Source organism: Bidens hawaiensis, unplaced genomic scaffold, assembly GCF_021521415.1.
Source record: "Bidens hawaiensis isolate Kalapana, Puna unplaced genomic scaffold, B.hawaiensis_p1.1 tig00001206_1, whole genome shotgun sequence".
Lineage (NCBI taxonomy): Eukaryota > Viridiplantae > Streptophyta > Magnoliopsida > Asterales > Asteraceae > Bidens > Bidens hawaiensis.
This window is the reverse complement of record NW_027491069.1, coordinates 4390615-4405638: the sequence shown is the minus strand read 5'-3', so window position 1 is coordinate 4405638 and position 15024 is coordinate 4390615. Positions and strand designations below refer to the sequence as shown.

Genomic DNA, 15024 nt, shown 5'->3' with positions numbered 1-15024 from the left:
TAAAAGACAAAGATAGAGCCATAGAGGAACCCCAATTATGCAACCAAACCATGTCATAACTCTAATACGATAAGATGACAGTTGGATTCTTTAATATAGTGTAAAACGATATTAAAAAACTAAAAGTTTACTATAGTTTTAAACATGTAAAATTAAAATTTTGCATTGGTAAAATAAAATCCATTACACTAGAGACTAGCTAAAGACCAATTGCAATGATTTTGTTGATTAAGATGAGTCAAGATCAACTAATGATCGAGCTCGAAAATAGACTAGTTGATTTTTGAACAAACCTTTTAAAACTACTTTTGAGAAATAGGATATTTATACAACTGTATGTTTTATTTTCTAAAATTTCGCTACTTTTTACCATCGAAATTTTTTACAAATCCTTGATACATACTATATTTCGCATTTCTAAACCGCACTCGGTTTTGATCTTAGATAATTTGTTAATCTAACTATTATATTAAAACAACACATAGTTTCTACATGGCCTTTAATTAAGCTATCCATATAGGATTTTACCTCAACAATTTCCAAAATTATAATTTACACATAATAAGCTATTTAATTTTTATCTGCCTATTTATACAATTATAACAAAATCATTCTTCCATAAGGTATGCTATTATGAATCCATTAAAATAAAAATATGTTTTTAGAGTAAACAGCGGTTTTCGTCCCTGTGGTATTTCCAAATATGTAGTTTTGGTCCAATAATTTCAAATTTGCGATTTTCGTCCCTGTGGTTTCATTTCACTTGCAGTTAAACCCAATTTCACTAATCCCGTTAAGTCTGGTCATTAAACCCATTAGCATGCCCTTCATGTGAGGGGCAGTTTTGTCCTTTTTTTTCCAAATACACCCCAGCCCCTCACGTGAGGGGGCTTGGAAATTACGACTGGGGTTTATTTGGGGAGATAAATAACAAAACTGCCCCTCACGTGAAGGACACGTTGATGGGTTTAACGACCATACTTAACGGGATTAGTGAATTCGGGTTTAATTGCAAGTGAAATGAAACCACATGGACGAAATTCGTAAATTTGAAACTATTGGACTAAAACTGCAGATTTGGACAAACCACAGGGACGAAAACCACAGTTTACTATATGTTTTATTAAACATATTTTTAGACATATAAATATATTTTATTATGTTTTTGAGACGGCAATGTATGCTATTACGTATATTATTAAATTTAACTTTTTGTTGTATATTTTTAACCGTCCGTGTATTACACATGCTATATCCTAGTAACATAATATATAAGATAATAATATGATCTTGAAACTGTAATCTTACAAGAAGAGGTTCAATTACAAGTTGAATGGACATAAAGGGATTCTATAAACTCCAAATTCTTTAAGATTTAAAAAATCTCAAAGAAAATTAGAGCAAAAACATATAACAAATCCCCACTAAGATTTACACTCTTAAGACCCTAATCTTGAATAGGGATTGTCACTTAAAAATAATAACCCAACAAGGAAAAAATGTTGTGTCAAGAATCATAGCATCCACAAAACTTGCTTATTGCTTCCTACTTTTGATAAATGCATGAATTCTTGATAGTGCAACTTCAAGGGTTTCTTCACTCATATTCGCAAAACAAACTCTAAACCACCCGGGTTCCGAACAATGACACGATGATCCAGGTGATATGTTTAGCCTTACTTCATGCATAATCGTCTTCCAAATCGCTAACTCTCCGTTTATTGTTGGTTCATCCAAGTAAGGACTCAAGTTCATCCAACAAAACAGCCCTGCATTCCCTTTTAAGCACTCGATACCGGCCTTTTTCAACCCGTTGATGATCATTTCGTATCGTTTCTTCAATCGTTCACGGTTAATTTGTATGTATTTCCGGGTGAATTCTTTATCCGACAACATAGATGCCAACAAAAACTGTGTTTGTGAAGAAATTAAAGTGAAACTAGACATTCTCCTTGCGGTTGTCACAACTTGATCATTATATGAATATACGGTTCCCACCCGAAACCCTGGGAGACCAAGATCTTTTGAAAGACTGTAAACAATATGACATCTTTCTGCGTCCTTGTAGTTTCTTGATTCAAGAACTTCTGCAACGCTGACAAATTCGTCTGCGTAGAACGCGGATCCCGAATAGATTTCATCGGATACTAGGTGAATGTTCTTTCTTGTTGCGAAATCTAGGATCTGTTCTAGAACCTTTCGTTGGATGGTTGCACCTAATGGGTTTGAGGGGTTTGTAATGAGCACTCCTCTCACTTTTATGTTCTTTGATGTTGCATGATCATATGCTGCTTCTAAGGCTTCTGGAGTGATTTGAAAATTATTTGAGCTTTCACAGTGGATTGGAACAATTTGCACACCAGTTCTCCACCTTAAATCTCTATCAAATCTGCAATATTTAAATATAAAAAGTTAGAAAAGACTGTAATTTATCAAATTTCATATTGACTCAAAATAATCTTAATATAGAAGGCTACCTACCCTGGATAGTAAGGAGTTGGGACCAACAAAGCATCACCAGGATCAGCCAAGATAAAGGTTAATAGCTCGTTAGCTGCGGTTGCTCCAGCAGTCAAGACAATGCGTTCGGGGTTGAATTTTGCTTTTCCTCCCCTCACTTTTTCCATGAAACTTGCCATTGCCTGAAATAATCAAGAAATTAACACGTTAGACTTTTTGTTTCTTGATCACTCTTTATAACATAAGACTATAAGAGTATTCATTTTGGGTTTATAGTTATCAAAAAAAGGCAGTACCTTTCTAAAAGATAGAAGCCCGTGATAATCTTGGAACAATGCATTCTCTCTAAAGCCAGAAACTTTTTGGCCCCAGTTAGTTGATTCAAGATTGGCTTCCAAATATTCTTCAAGCAAGTCAAAAGACACCTATGGAATTAAAGAGATTGTTAGCTCACTCCAACAATTGAAATTAAAACAAAAGAAATGGATTCTTGTAAACTTGTGTCATTGCTTACTTGATTTTCTGCTAATCCCATCTGAATGACCCCAGAAGGATTATTTGTTTCATGATAAGGGTTTTCATCATAAGCCTTCCATCCTGCAAAATAAGGGGAGTCTTCCCCATGGGTTTTTGAGATTGCTATCTTTGATAATCCAACACTAGGTTGCACAATCTCTATTGGCATCTTTACAAAATAAAATTTCTATCAGATCAGAGACGTCTTGATTTCAAGTTTGTGTTGTGAAAATTTTAGAGAGTAGAGGAGAGAGGCTAAGAGGGAAGAATGTGAATGGAAAGTGTGTGATGAAAACTTTGTCAAAGTCACCCTATATATAGGAAGTGCTTCAGCTCAAAGTATGCAGGCAACTATCAAAAGATATTGTGGGGCTCACTTACAACATGCCAATATAATTTCATTTATAAATTAATAACTTGGAAAAAGGTAGCAATGATTAATTGTTTAGAATAAGGTAATACGATCAAAACCAAACTCTTTAAAAATCTGTGATCAATAATTTCCATTACAATACATATTACATGACAAGGTCAACAGTATCTTTTATCATGCTCTTCTACGTGTTCTAAACTCCGTGGAATGAAAAGGGTTTTGGACTTTTTATGACTCTATGTTTGTTAGAAAATAATAGAAAGCTAGTTTATATTTCCACTACTAATGATGACTAATCAAAGAGCTTTCTACCATAAATTTTGGATAAATTGTTGTCATTCGAATGTCGAATACATAGATATATATCAGTCTTGTAACATTACACTTTTGTTAATGAGTAAGATTTATGTCGACAACTATTTAAGAGTCTGGTTGAGCTCTAACTGGTTAAATCCGCTTTGGTGGCATTTTGTCCATAGGTGATTTCATTGTTAGCTAGATGATATTGAATATAGTACCGCTAGAGTTTAATCCCTCCTAAAGTTATAGTACGACAAAATGGAAAGATTAATGTTGAAAACAACTAAATGCATTAGTTTAGTTTTACGGAAAACAAGTAAATGTATTAATTTAAATGCATGGTATATTCGAATTAGATAATACTTCCCATGCTAGATGATACTTCCCATGCCTCACGAGCCAATTCTATATTTTATTTCATGCTAATCAAACTCTTAATTTACATTATAGGAAGCAATACGAATTGCTGCTTGATCACATTTTAATATTTTATTTATAGATTGCTTAAGATCATAAGTTAAATTAATAAATTTGGTAAACCGATTAAAGTATGATTACGTGAAGAATATCAACATATAATTTTCAAACATTTTTATTTTAAAAATAATCAAACTCAGATAACAAAATAATAACAAATCCATAACAGCCACTACAAGAAAAAGGAGTATTAGCGGCCGCTAATAGTAACAAATGTCGCCGCTAGTAAGTCGCCGCTAATAATTTGTTGCTAATAATCATTTGTCGCCGCTGATAGTTGTACGTCGCCGCTAATAGTTCGCCGGAAAGTTCGCCGGCGAAAAAGTTGCAGGTGGCCGGAAATATAAAAGTTTGCCGGAGATTATTTTTCACTCAAAAACACACTATCATTAATCAAACTGAGCTCGAAAATGAATAAAAGACGCATAGTTTCTCATTAAATTGGTTAAATTACATGATTTTTACATAATTTTTACATCAAATTAAAAGATGCCGGAGCGGTCTTGACAGCGGCTGAAGTTCGCGGGTGGCCGGAGCAGGTGGCTGAAGTTCACAGGTGGCCGGAAACATGATATTCGCCGGAGCTTCAAAGCTTGACAGTGGTTGAAGGTGGTTAGTGACGGAGCTGTTGAAGCTTGACGGTGGCGGAGATGTTAAAGCTTGATGGTGGCTTGCAGCTTGAAGAAGATGGGTGGTGAGGGTGTGGTTGAGTGGTGGTGTCTAGATCTAGATTTCAATAAGTATGTGTAGGGTGTGGTTGGGTTTTGTTGAAGAAGGTGGGTATGGAGATGGGTTTGTAGCCATTAGATCAAATCTTAATCAATGATCAGGAGCGCGTGAAAACAAAGCACACGGATCAAGCTATTAGTGGCGACACGGACTATTAGCGGCGACTTTTCACCTGTCGCCGCTAATAATCGGGGTCGCCGCTAATAGTGTCGCCACTAATGCCTCTTTTTCTTGTAGTGAGCCATATATCATCATTTTTAAGGGTTGGTCAATAAGAGGTTTTCCTTAGGGTTTCCTTCTCAGGAGTTCGAGTTTATCCGGTTCATGTGCACGCTCTGAAATATGAGCAACAACACTGTAAGAGGGATTCGTACTTGGGAAATGAGGTATGAAAAATGTTATGACTCATTGGAAGAGACACTGCAGCTACTGCGACGTATAGACGCCTTAAAAAATAATAATAAATCCATAAGAACTTAAACATATACTTTGAGTGTTTAAAACGGCGTTGTTTCATAAATTTGTGTAATGATTGTTAATTTATATGTTTTTTTCAAATTACAATACTGACAAGAAGTTTGGCATCCGTTATTTTACGAGGGTCAATTTACTAAATATAATGGGAGACAAAAATGAGTATGATGAGAAAGATTTATAACCACACAAGAAAAACCCTTAAAAAAAATTAAAAATAAATAAATAAAAAATCATAACACAAAATTTAATAAAAAACAAAAAAAGTAAAACCATAAAAATGTTTCCACCGTCTTCCTCGTTCTTAAACAAAAAGACACAATATTGAGTGAAAAAGACCATTGTGTCTTTTTGTTTATCATTGTGTTTTGTGTTTATTTTCGTCATTAATTGTGTGTTTTTTCTTGGTATTGTGTCTTTTTTTTCTTGATATTGTGTTATATTACTAAACATTGTGTTATATTTTGCGATTTATTGTGTCTTTTATTAGTTATAGTTGTGTCTTTTGTTCATTTTCGTCATTGTGTCTTTTGTCTCTGCATTGTGTCTTTTCGGAGGTTTTTTTTTTGGAACGAGAATGACGAGGGAAACATTTTTGGTTTTTAAATTTTTTCGTTTTTTAATTATATTTTGAGTTATGATTTTTTTTATTAATTTTTTTGATTTTTTTTAAGAAGTTTTTTGTGTGGCCACAAATCATTCTCATACTTCTCATTTTTTTCTTCCTTGTATTTTAACTTTTATAACTAATAACATAAGAAATAGAACATGCAGATTAAAGAGTAGAACAAATCATCACAATTTTTAATTAGTATTTTTGAAAAGTCTAAAAGAATGAATTTTCAAATGGAATAATGACAGGTTGGCTACAGTATAAAACAATATCATTCAAGCTTGATAAACTTGTTAGTTAAAGCGTATGTCATTATCACGTAGGCAATAGCTTTAACTAACACACCCTTTTAACATCATGTTGTGGTTTAACTAACAATAAAACCACAAATTTTTTTAAACCCCTGTTACCACGTTAACTAATGCCAAAAACGCCCAAGCACTAAACTTAGGGCCGGCTCAACGTTCTCGAAGGCCTAAAAGTAACTAAAATGTTGACGCATTTTTCTTTTATTTTCTTTATACGTATAGCGCTAGAGAGTATACAAGAATTATAGAATATGAATGATATGCAGTAATAATGGATACGAAACAATCATTTTTGCTTGTGGTCCATCAATAAATTACTAATTCTAAAAGAACTTTACTTTCAAAATCTCATAAAACATAACTCCTATTTAAGATGGAGGCCCTATAAAAGAGGAGGCCTAAAACCATTGTCTTATTTAGCTTACCCACGAAACGGCCCTACCTAAACCTGTAACATCTCGGATTTTTCGTATTTGTATTCGTTTAAGTTTAAATCGATTCTGGAACGTAATTTGGAACTGTTTAAAACTTGTATTTGTTGGTATTTAACTTGGTTTAACTTATTTTATAATTTCATAACTTTCAATTATGCCAAATAGCCCTTAGAAACCTTTAAAATCGCTTAAAACGACTAAAAATCGCATTTTTAATTATGCCACGCAACGCTCATGGTCCGAACAACTCCATTGATTTGATAGTTCGTTAATTAGTTGGGTCAGTTAAACGCCATGTACATGCTCATGGGCTAAACAACTCAATTGTTTATTTCTCTTTATTTGAATTGGGCCAACAAATTGCCATGGAACGCTCATGGGAGGCCAATTCACAAACTTTATGTTGTTTATTTAGTTGGGCCATTCAAATTGCTATGGAAAGCTCATGGGAGGTCAACTCGTTTGATATGCTTGATTATTTTATTCTTAGAAAAATTTTATAAACATTGTTCATTTACTTAAATGCTTCAAACTTATACATATTATTTTAAATCCCGACTCGCCCTCGAGTCTTCACTGGCACTAATTCATATACATATATATACATATACATACACATCCCAATTATTTCACATCAACTCATCCCCACAACTTACCCGTCATCTCATTAAAATTTCATCCTTAGTACTAGTAGAATGTCTTCCCTAGTAAATCATCATCATAATCAACGTCATTCGTCTATTTCTCGTGATTGCTGTTCGATTACTAGAATCGACAAGGAGTTTGCTGCTGTATTCCGTTAACCAAAACGACCGCCAATCTTGACAAAACTAAAATACACCGAACAAGAAATCTTACACTAACTCATATCCGTTAAAATATTATTTAAATCATCTTTTCTTATTTATTTCCATATTCTCACACAATAAATTATCAAGTATATTTCAATCATTACCCTCAACTTTAAACTATAAATATTTTATTACCTATTGTTTTTCTTTATGCTTTTTCCACAACTTACTTTTCATTTTATAAGTCTTTATTATTAAAAATTCAAATATTGTAAATTTCATTGATATTAAACTACATTTTTCACCGTTCAAATTTAATCTTCATTATTAAATTAAATCTTCCATTAATTAAATTTTACCATTAAAATTGACTTTTTGATAAATCTTCATTAAAACTCATCACTCACTTTATTTATTGATTAAGTTCGTTATTTGAAACTAAACGTTGGTTAGTAAATATTTCAACTCCCTACTTTGACTTCTGATACATTTTGAAAATTTTAAAACGTTTTAATAATAAATTCGTAATTTTAGAATAGTCATGGTGGTTCATGCATTTCTAGCCTCGTGATTATTTTGTTATAATATTTCATATCTCATTCTAATCTCCACTATTAATTTGATATTTATTATTTATTTAAATTTTCCATAATAAATCATCGATAATTCAATTTACTTATTTCCTGCTATTTATAAAGATTTTGTGAAAAAGAAAGAATTCACAATTTAATCTAATTTAATATCTTCAATTACCTAATTTATATTTTATCTAATTTTAAAGATTTAATTGGAATAGGACTATCTCGGTGATTCGGAAATATCCGCTTCCCAGTTTAATCTATTAACAATTTAATTCAAATATGTATATTTTCGTATTATCATTAATATTTAAATTATTAATTACTAACTATTATAATATTTTAGAATATCTTAATCGAATTAATCTAATCTCAAAATTACCAACTTGAAAAGCTATAAATTTTATATTAATTTCTCTTTAAATCCCATAAGTTCTCAAACTAATCAAACTCGACTCACCAAAATCTTTGTTTAAACTTATACTCTCGATCTTAAGAATTTCATTCTAATGAATACGATCTTTAAAGATTTCACATGTTATTAACTATCTTAAGAATTGTTATAAATTAAACTTTTGCACATATCATCTCATGAAACAAGTTCCTTTATCTATCACTTTTAACTTCATATTCTACTCTTAGCTTATTCTCGATCATCATAATTCACTTCAAATGTCTGTTTCACGAAATCCATTCCAAACTCTAAAATTTGTAACTTTGCTATAAAAGGTGTTTAGAAATTTCACGGTTTTAATAAATTCAACTCGAACATGTATTAATTATCTTTTGAATTTATATTTAAAAATTATCAAAACATTTGTTTTCTTTCAAAATGATGGTTTTAAATATTTTATAACCCACATGATGGAATGAGTTATGCGGACTATCCGACGATCTAAATAATTATGGGTCGACACGTAATTACCAAAGTCCTCGCATGGAAATCATAATACGTAAGATTGTGTGTCATGATTTAGAACCTAAGGTAGCTTGGGTAACGGTACAAAGGATGAGATGATAAGGACATGGTGGATACGCAGCTGATACATCCTATATATAAGTGCCCTTATCGGATTGTCATTTAAAGCGTTACTTCGGTTATTAGAAGTTCTAGGTTATGATATTTTTTCTTAAAAAGTTCAATTATTTTTAAAAATATTATGTTTTGGTTTTCCTTAATTTCGGGACGAAATTCCCTAAAGTAGGGGAGACTGTAACTTCTCGGATTTTTCGTATTTGTATTCGTTTAAGTTTAAATCGATTCGGGAACGTAATTTGGATCTTCCGAACTATTTAAAACTTGTATTTATTGGTATTTAACTTGGTTTAACTTATTTTATAATTTCATAACTTTCAATTATGCCAAATAGCCCTTAGAAACCTTTAAAATTGCTTAAAAAGGCTAAAAATCGCATTTTCGGGAACTACATGGACTAGTTTTGCCAATTTTTTCCTATTTTCGATTAAATTAATGAAACTTAAACTCCAAGAAATATTATAGCTGGTCCAATTTCGTTTTCTTGGTGTCCAAACCAAATTTTGTTAGTTATTGTACTATATTTTCTCATTAAATAGCTTATTTTGTTTCATAATTTGTTTTTAGCATCCGAATCGTTTATTTTTGGCATAAATTGAGTAAATTAAGGTCCAAGAAAAGGATTATAACTAAAATACAAGTCTATATTCTTAAATTACTGATAAATCATGAAATCTTTGATTTATTACATCAATTTTCTCATTAAAATCACATTTTGTTACTTAAACGAGTAAATCTTCCAAATATGCTTCGTTATTGCTATTCCTATATAAACAACCCCTAATATCCTTCCATAACACTTTACACAAACCCTAGAGGAGCCTTCTCAGCCTTCCTACCTCTGACCATCACCAAACCCTTCGGTTTTTGCTTATTCGTTGAAGATACGATGCTTGTTCGTTTGACTTTGCATGCGTATGGACCTTTGACTCATCATATCTCTTGATTCTTTCACTTTCCGGGTAATTTGTAAGCATAAAAATCATTCATATACATTCCCTAGTTAATAACCTTCAATCAATTTCGGTGGTTGAAGGGTGTTGACTGGTCAAATCGTTTAAAACTCGTTAAAGGGCAAAATAGTCAACAAGTTTGACTATCCGTTTTCTCATACTTCTGTTCGGATTCAACGTTCGGTCCAGAATACTTTTATTCTCGTAACATAATTTTAAGGCTACTGACCAAAACCCAACTCCCGACTCGCTGTTCGGATTCTGGTCAGTACCAGCTTGCTTAAATCTTGAAACAAACATACCTAGAGTTCTAAACGTTCGTTTGGATTGATTCTAGCGGCAACGAGTTCGTTACTTATATTATCATAACTCAAAATTTCAGGTTCTGAATTGTTTATATCGTTTGACGTGTAGTGGACGACTCGTTATTCGTTAGCTCGCTTATTCATATTTATATTCGTTATTCATTAATCTAAGGTGAGTTTATCATTCCCCTATTTTACAACTTTTCTAAACGTTTTGGGGACATATGCGTATGTATTAGTATTTCATACTATATATATATTTAAACAAATGCATACGTGTTACTGTGAGTGATTTAATCAAACATACGTGCTACCTGCTTACTTTTGTTACCATTCAATCAATCGTATATTGGGATTTCTATTCAATCAATCATATAGCGGGTGTTCCTGCTGGTGACCAATGCCCGATTCGTTTGGCAACGATCTACATACTTGTTTATGGTTTGATTATATTTACCGCACCTATCACGTTATACTTATTAATATTGTTGTGTCAAAACTAATGATATTCTCACTCAACTTTATGTTAACAAAACTCAATTTTATACGCATATGCAGGTTCCTTGTATTAAAGATTGAAGTTTGGACACGTAGACAAGACCTTAGGATATAATCAAGATAAACATTATTTGAGATTATATTCATATTTGTAAATTGTTTGTTATAATTGGATAATATGTGTATTATTTGAATAAAATAATTAATTAGATATTGTCACATTTTATATATGATAGTATCTCCGAGTTGTGAGCAATCAGATCACGCCCCGACATTTCTACCTTAGGTTGGAGTGTGACAAAACCCCCAACGCAGTAGGGGGTGTGCAACATGTACGACCCAGACCGACCTTGATGTGCTAAAAGTAGTTATATAAAAACACGCTAATCTAGACACTAAGTAATAAATTCTAGACTCTTAAACTTAACTAAACTACTAACCGGCAAGTGAACCGATCGACTCTAGTATAGCTAAGTAAGTCCGGATATCGAACCCACAAGACTCTTTAAATTACGTTAAATAGCTAAATTTAGACTTAACTACAGACACGACTATTTATCTATTATTATTAGGGGGTTTTACTTAAAAACTAAAATTAAACTAATTAATAAAACTAAAGACACAAAAATGCCTTAACCCTGGCCTTAATTCAAATGATGACAAGATAACTACCTAGGCTAGAATCCCCTAAATTTCAGTTATCAATTAACCCGGGATAATACTTAGTTATGGAACTGGGATCGTAAAATAGACGCTTAAGAGAAAACCCGAATAGGACCCCTGACCCTTCTCAAGAGACACCTATGGATTTCTAATAAGTTTTAACGCACGCCAGTATTAAAAATCAAGTTTCCTTACGGTCACCAAATTGATTACAAACTAGTTCCTTTATACGAAATCCTACATTACAGCGCGGAAATCAAAGGCAGTCTAATGTATTCATTGACTCGATAGACAAAGTTAACCGATCAAACCTAGAAGGACTCCTTACGAAGAACTAAATCTTGCAATCCTGATCAACAAAAACTTATCAATAACCTAGCACCTTACAACTATTTAGGTTAGCAGCACACTTAGGTTTATTTGATTAACTAATATTATTCCTATGATCTTAATGCATATCAATCATAAAATAATGAACAACACAAAGTAATTGACCTAATAGCGACCTATCATAATGACAAACAATAATCAAGGTAACTATTGAATAATAATAATTAATCAAACAATCCTAAATATCCATATGCATCAATTTAATATAATTAAACCTTTTAACTAGTTCATAAAAACCATAACGATAAATAAATCCCAAGTTAAAATCAAACGTCAACAAAGGTTCATATTAAGCGTAGGCAGCTATAATGTTTAGCCTAGCATCTTAAAATCAAACAAAACAATAATAGACGAAATCATGACGAAAATAAATAAGAACGGAAGATTAAAGGCGATAAAGCCTGTGGTCTTCGTTCTTGGATGATAAGCACTTCGCCGACTGATTCCTAGCCTTCAAACCCACCAAATATTGCAATCATAAGCTCCAGGAAACTCCAAATTTGGCTCTGGTTCGTAGGGTATGCACAGGATTAAGTTTAGGGGTGTTTAAATAGGTTTCCTGGGCCCAAAACTGATAAAAACCAAAGAAAATACGCAAAACGGGATGCCCGGCGCGCCGCGCGGTGGGATTTGGCCTCCCGGTCGCGCGGCGCTTTGGATGAGGGGGGGCTGACCGGTTCGGTTCGTTTCCTGATGCGGTCTGGTTCAATTCTGATGCTCCTGTTCACCGGTTTGGCTTGTTTTAGCTCTTTTTTCGCCCCTTTTAACCATGAACAAGTCTCGAAACCTACATTATTCAAATATGTTAGTAATATACAAATTTTAATAAAAACCGAACGGAAACTAATAAAATATTATATTAAATATACAAGGGATTTATATATATTTAGCATTATATCAGACCCGGACCGGAACCAGTTCAAACCCGGAACTGTTTAGAAGAGATTTTCAAACCCGGAGCCGGACCATTTACACATGGGCCGGTTCGGGTTTTAAACGGGTTCTGGGACGGGTTACCCATGAAACCGTTTTGCATGATTTTCTGGCCCGTTTTTTGTCGTCATGCACAAGTCAAAACATGTGATTTTCTGCATAAACATGTGATTTTATGCTTTAAGAAACAAGTGTTGTACTATCATAGCAGTATATGAGCTTATGCATTTTGCAAATAGAAAATCAAAAATCTCAAACATGTGATGTGAACATGCACAAGTCATCCTACCAAACAGGAGGCTGCAAACAATTTAACCAAAAAACTAATGCAATTCACATGGTTACATGATATTACAAAGTACAATGTTTCAAAAAAAAATGTTCAAACCACAAAGGCATAAAGCTATTACGAAGAATAACACGTTAATATGAAGTCGTATATGAATACGTATTATGTCATATGAATAAGCGGATCTTGAACATGAAAATATAATATTATGCCATATAATGTTAATCAGCATAAACTTTAGGCAAATGAGATGAGAAGAAGTGAAAGATTGCTTCTATATATTAAGATTTAACCGGCGAAAAATTGTTTCGCGGGTTCTATCATTGTTTCGCCGGTTACGACCCGGACCAGACCGTTTCCCGTTTAGATGAAATTTTCAAACCCGGAACCCGGACCGTATGTGGAATACGGGTTTGTTCCACTGGTTTGGCGGAACAAGGGTTTGGCGAGATGGGTTCAAGGGTTTGACGGATATGACCCGTGAAATGCTCACCCCTACAGCATAGTGTGCACGCCGTTAAAGCCGGGCCACATCGCTTTTACTGCCCCCCCCCCCCCCCCCCCCCCCAAGATGCCTAATAAATCACTTGTAGTTTTTTAGGTAATTAAACAACCATAATAATTCATTATTTTAGTAAAAATTCTTACTTGCAATTCATATATACGTGTGGGGGACAATAATACATTTGATTTGGTTGAAAGTAAGACAAAATTTATAGTATCAAAACTTTTAACCAACAGTATAAAGAAACCAAACATTAAGAAGACAAATCTAATCATTAACAGCAAACTGTGTATCCTAAATTTGGAGTCAAAGGACAAAGTTAGATTCCTTCAATTATAATGTGTCATGTACTTTCAGGATCTCCAACAACAACAAAAACACGCTTCAAATCCCCACAGATCGATGTGTGTCAACTTGGCCTATGGCTGTTGGCAAATAATTAAATGTGCTTTTATTTGTGAACTTTTGAAATCAAATATTGAACTTAAGTTTAATCAAATCACTATATGATAATAAGAGGAGGTGTTCTGATATGCATTTTTCAATTAAGGCAAATTGGAAATAAATAATCTCACCTTTTGTGTATTGGTCGATAATAATCCCACCTTTAAAAATCAATACCAACGGTCCAACCTTTCAACTATTTTTGTCTCAATGGTCCCCCGTTAAAAAACACTTAATGTCGTTAAGTTTTTTTTCTGAGTTTCAAACCAATGTTTTATAAATTTTGATCGGTAGAAAGATACGAGACAACTGACGATTTTGCATCATCCCAAAGTTCTCGGTTCATCAATTCATCGCATGCTTTCATCCTTTCATCAGATAAGCGAGTTATCGTTATGCCGATGTTAGGCTAAAAACCTTCGTGTTCACTTTAAATTAGGGTTTTTGCGTAAACTGACTTTAATCGGATTCTTTGTGTTTAAATGATTAAGAACATGATTGAGTATATGATTTGATCTTGTTTTACCTTTGCAATTGATTGTTTAATCAGTTTATACTTTTGGTTATCAACTGGTGCATCAACACCTCGGTTGTGTTTATCAACACTTAGGATTAGATTCTTGTGTCATTGATCCAAGATCGTTAGTCATTGCATATCAATTGGTTTTCATAATATAAAACTGGTAATTAGGTACACCAAGTTCCATTGTGTCAACAATTCGGATAAGGTTTCGTTTGTCATCGCAATTACTGCGAAATTAATAAATTGAATCCGTGATTAATTTTTTATAACATTATTTGAGCCTGACGTGAATCACCTTTTCTCATAATTGTTTACAAAAGTTAAAAGTAATCATTTTGCATTCAAATCATCTTTCAAAATTTCTTGACATCAACTGTCCGCCTAGCTTAATATTAGATTAAATCATGAGTTCTACTTGCACTTTCCATTGAT

At 33.0% G+C, this 15024-nt stretch overlaps 1 protein-coding gene across 1 annotated transcript; it reads right to left on the bottom strand.

The window, feature by feature from the left end:
• Window positions 1-1525: 1525 nt before the first annotated feature.
• Window positions 1526-3245, bottom strand: LOC143565084 (1-aminocyclopropane-1-carboxylate synthase 7-like). Its single transcript, XM_077052172.1, has 4 exons — window positions 2975-3245; window positions 2757-2885; window positions 2482-2642; window positions 1526-2389 (listed from the first exon to the last, which is right to left on the bottom strand). Exons 1-4 carry the CDS (start codon window positions 3143-3145, stop codon window positions 1537-1539), a joined length of 1314 nt encoding a protein of 437 aa, XP_076908287.1. The 5' UTR covers window positions 3146-3245; the 3' UTR covers window positions 1526-1536.
• Between the last annotated feature and the right edge of the window lie 11779 nt (window positions 3246-15024).

Excerpts from the sequence above, each read along its gene's own strand:
- LOC143565084 (XM_077052172.1), bottom strand. The coding sequence starts at position 3,145 with ATGCCAATAGAGATTGTGCAACCTAGTGTTGGATTATCAAAGATAGCA. Across the intron at positions 2,643-2,756 it reads GGCTTCTATCTTTTAGAAAG|GCAATGGCAAGTTTCATGGA; the intron begins GTACTGCCTTTT and ends TGATTATTTCAG. Across the intron at positions 2,390-2,481 it reads CCAACTCCTTACTATCCAGG|ATTTGATAGAGATTTAAGGT; the intron begins GTAGGTAGCCTT and ends TAAATATTGCAG.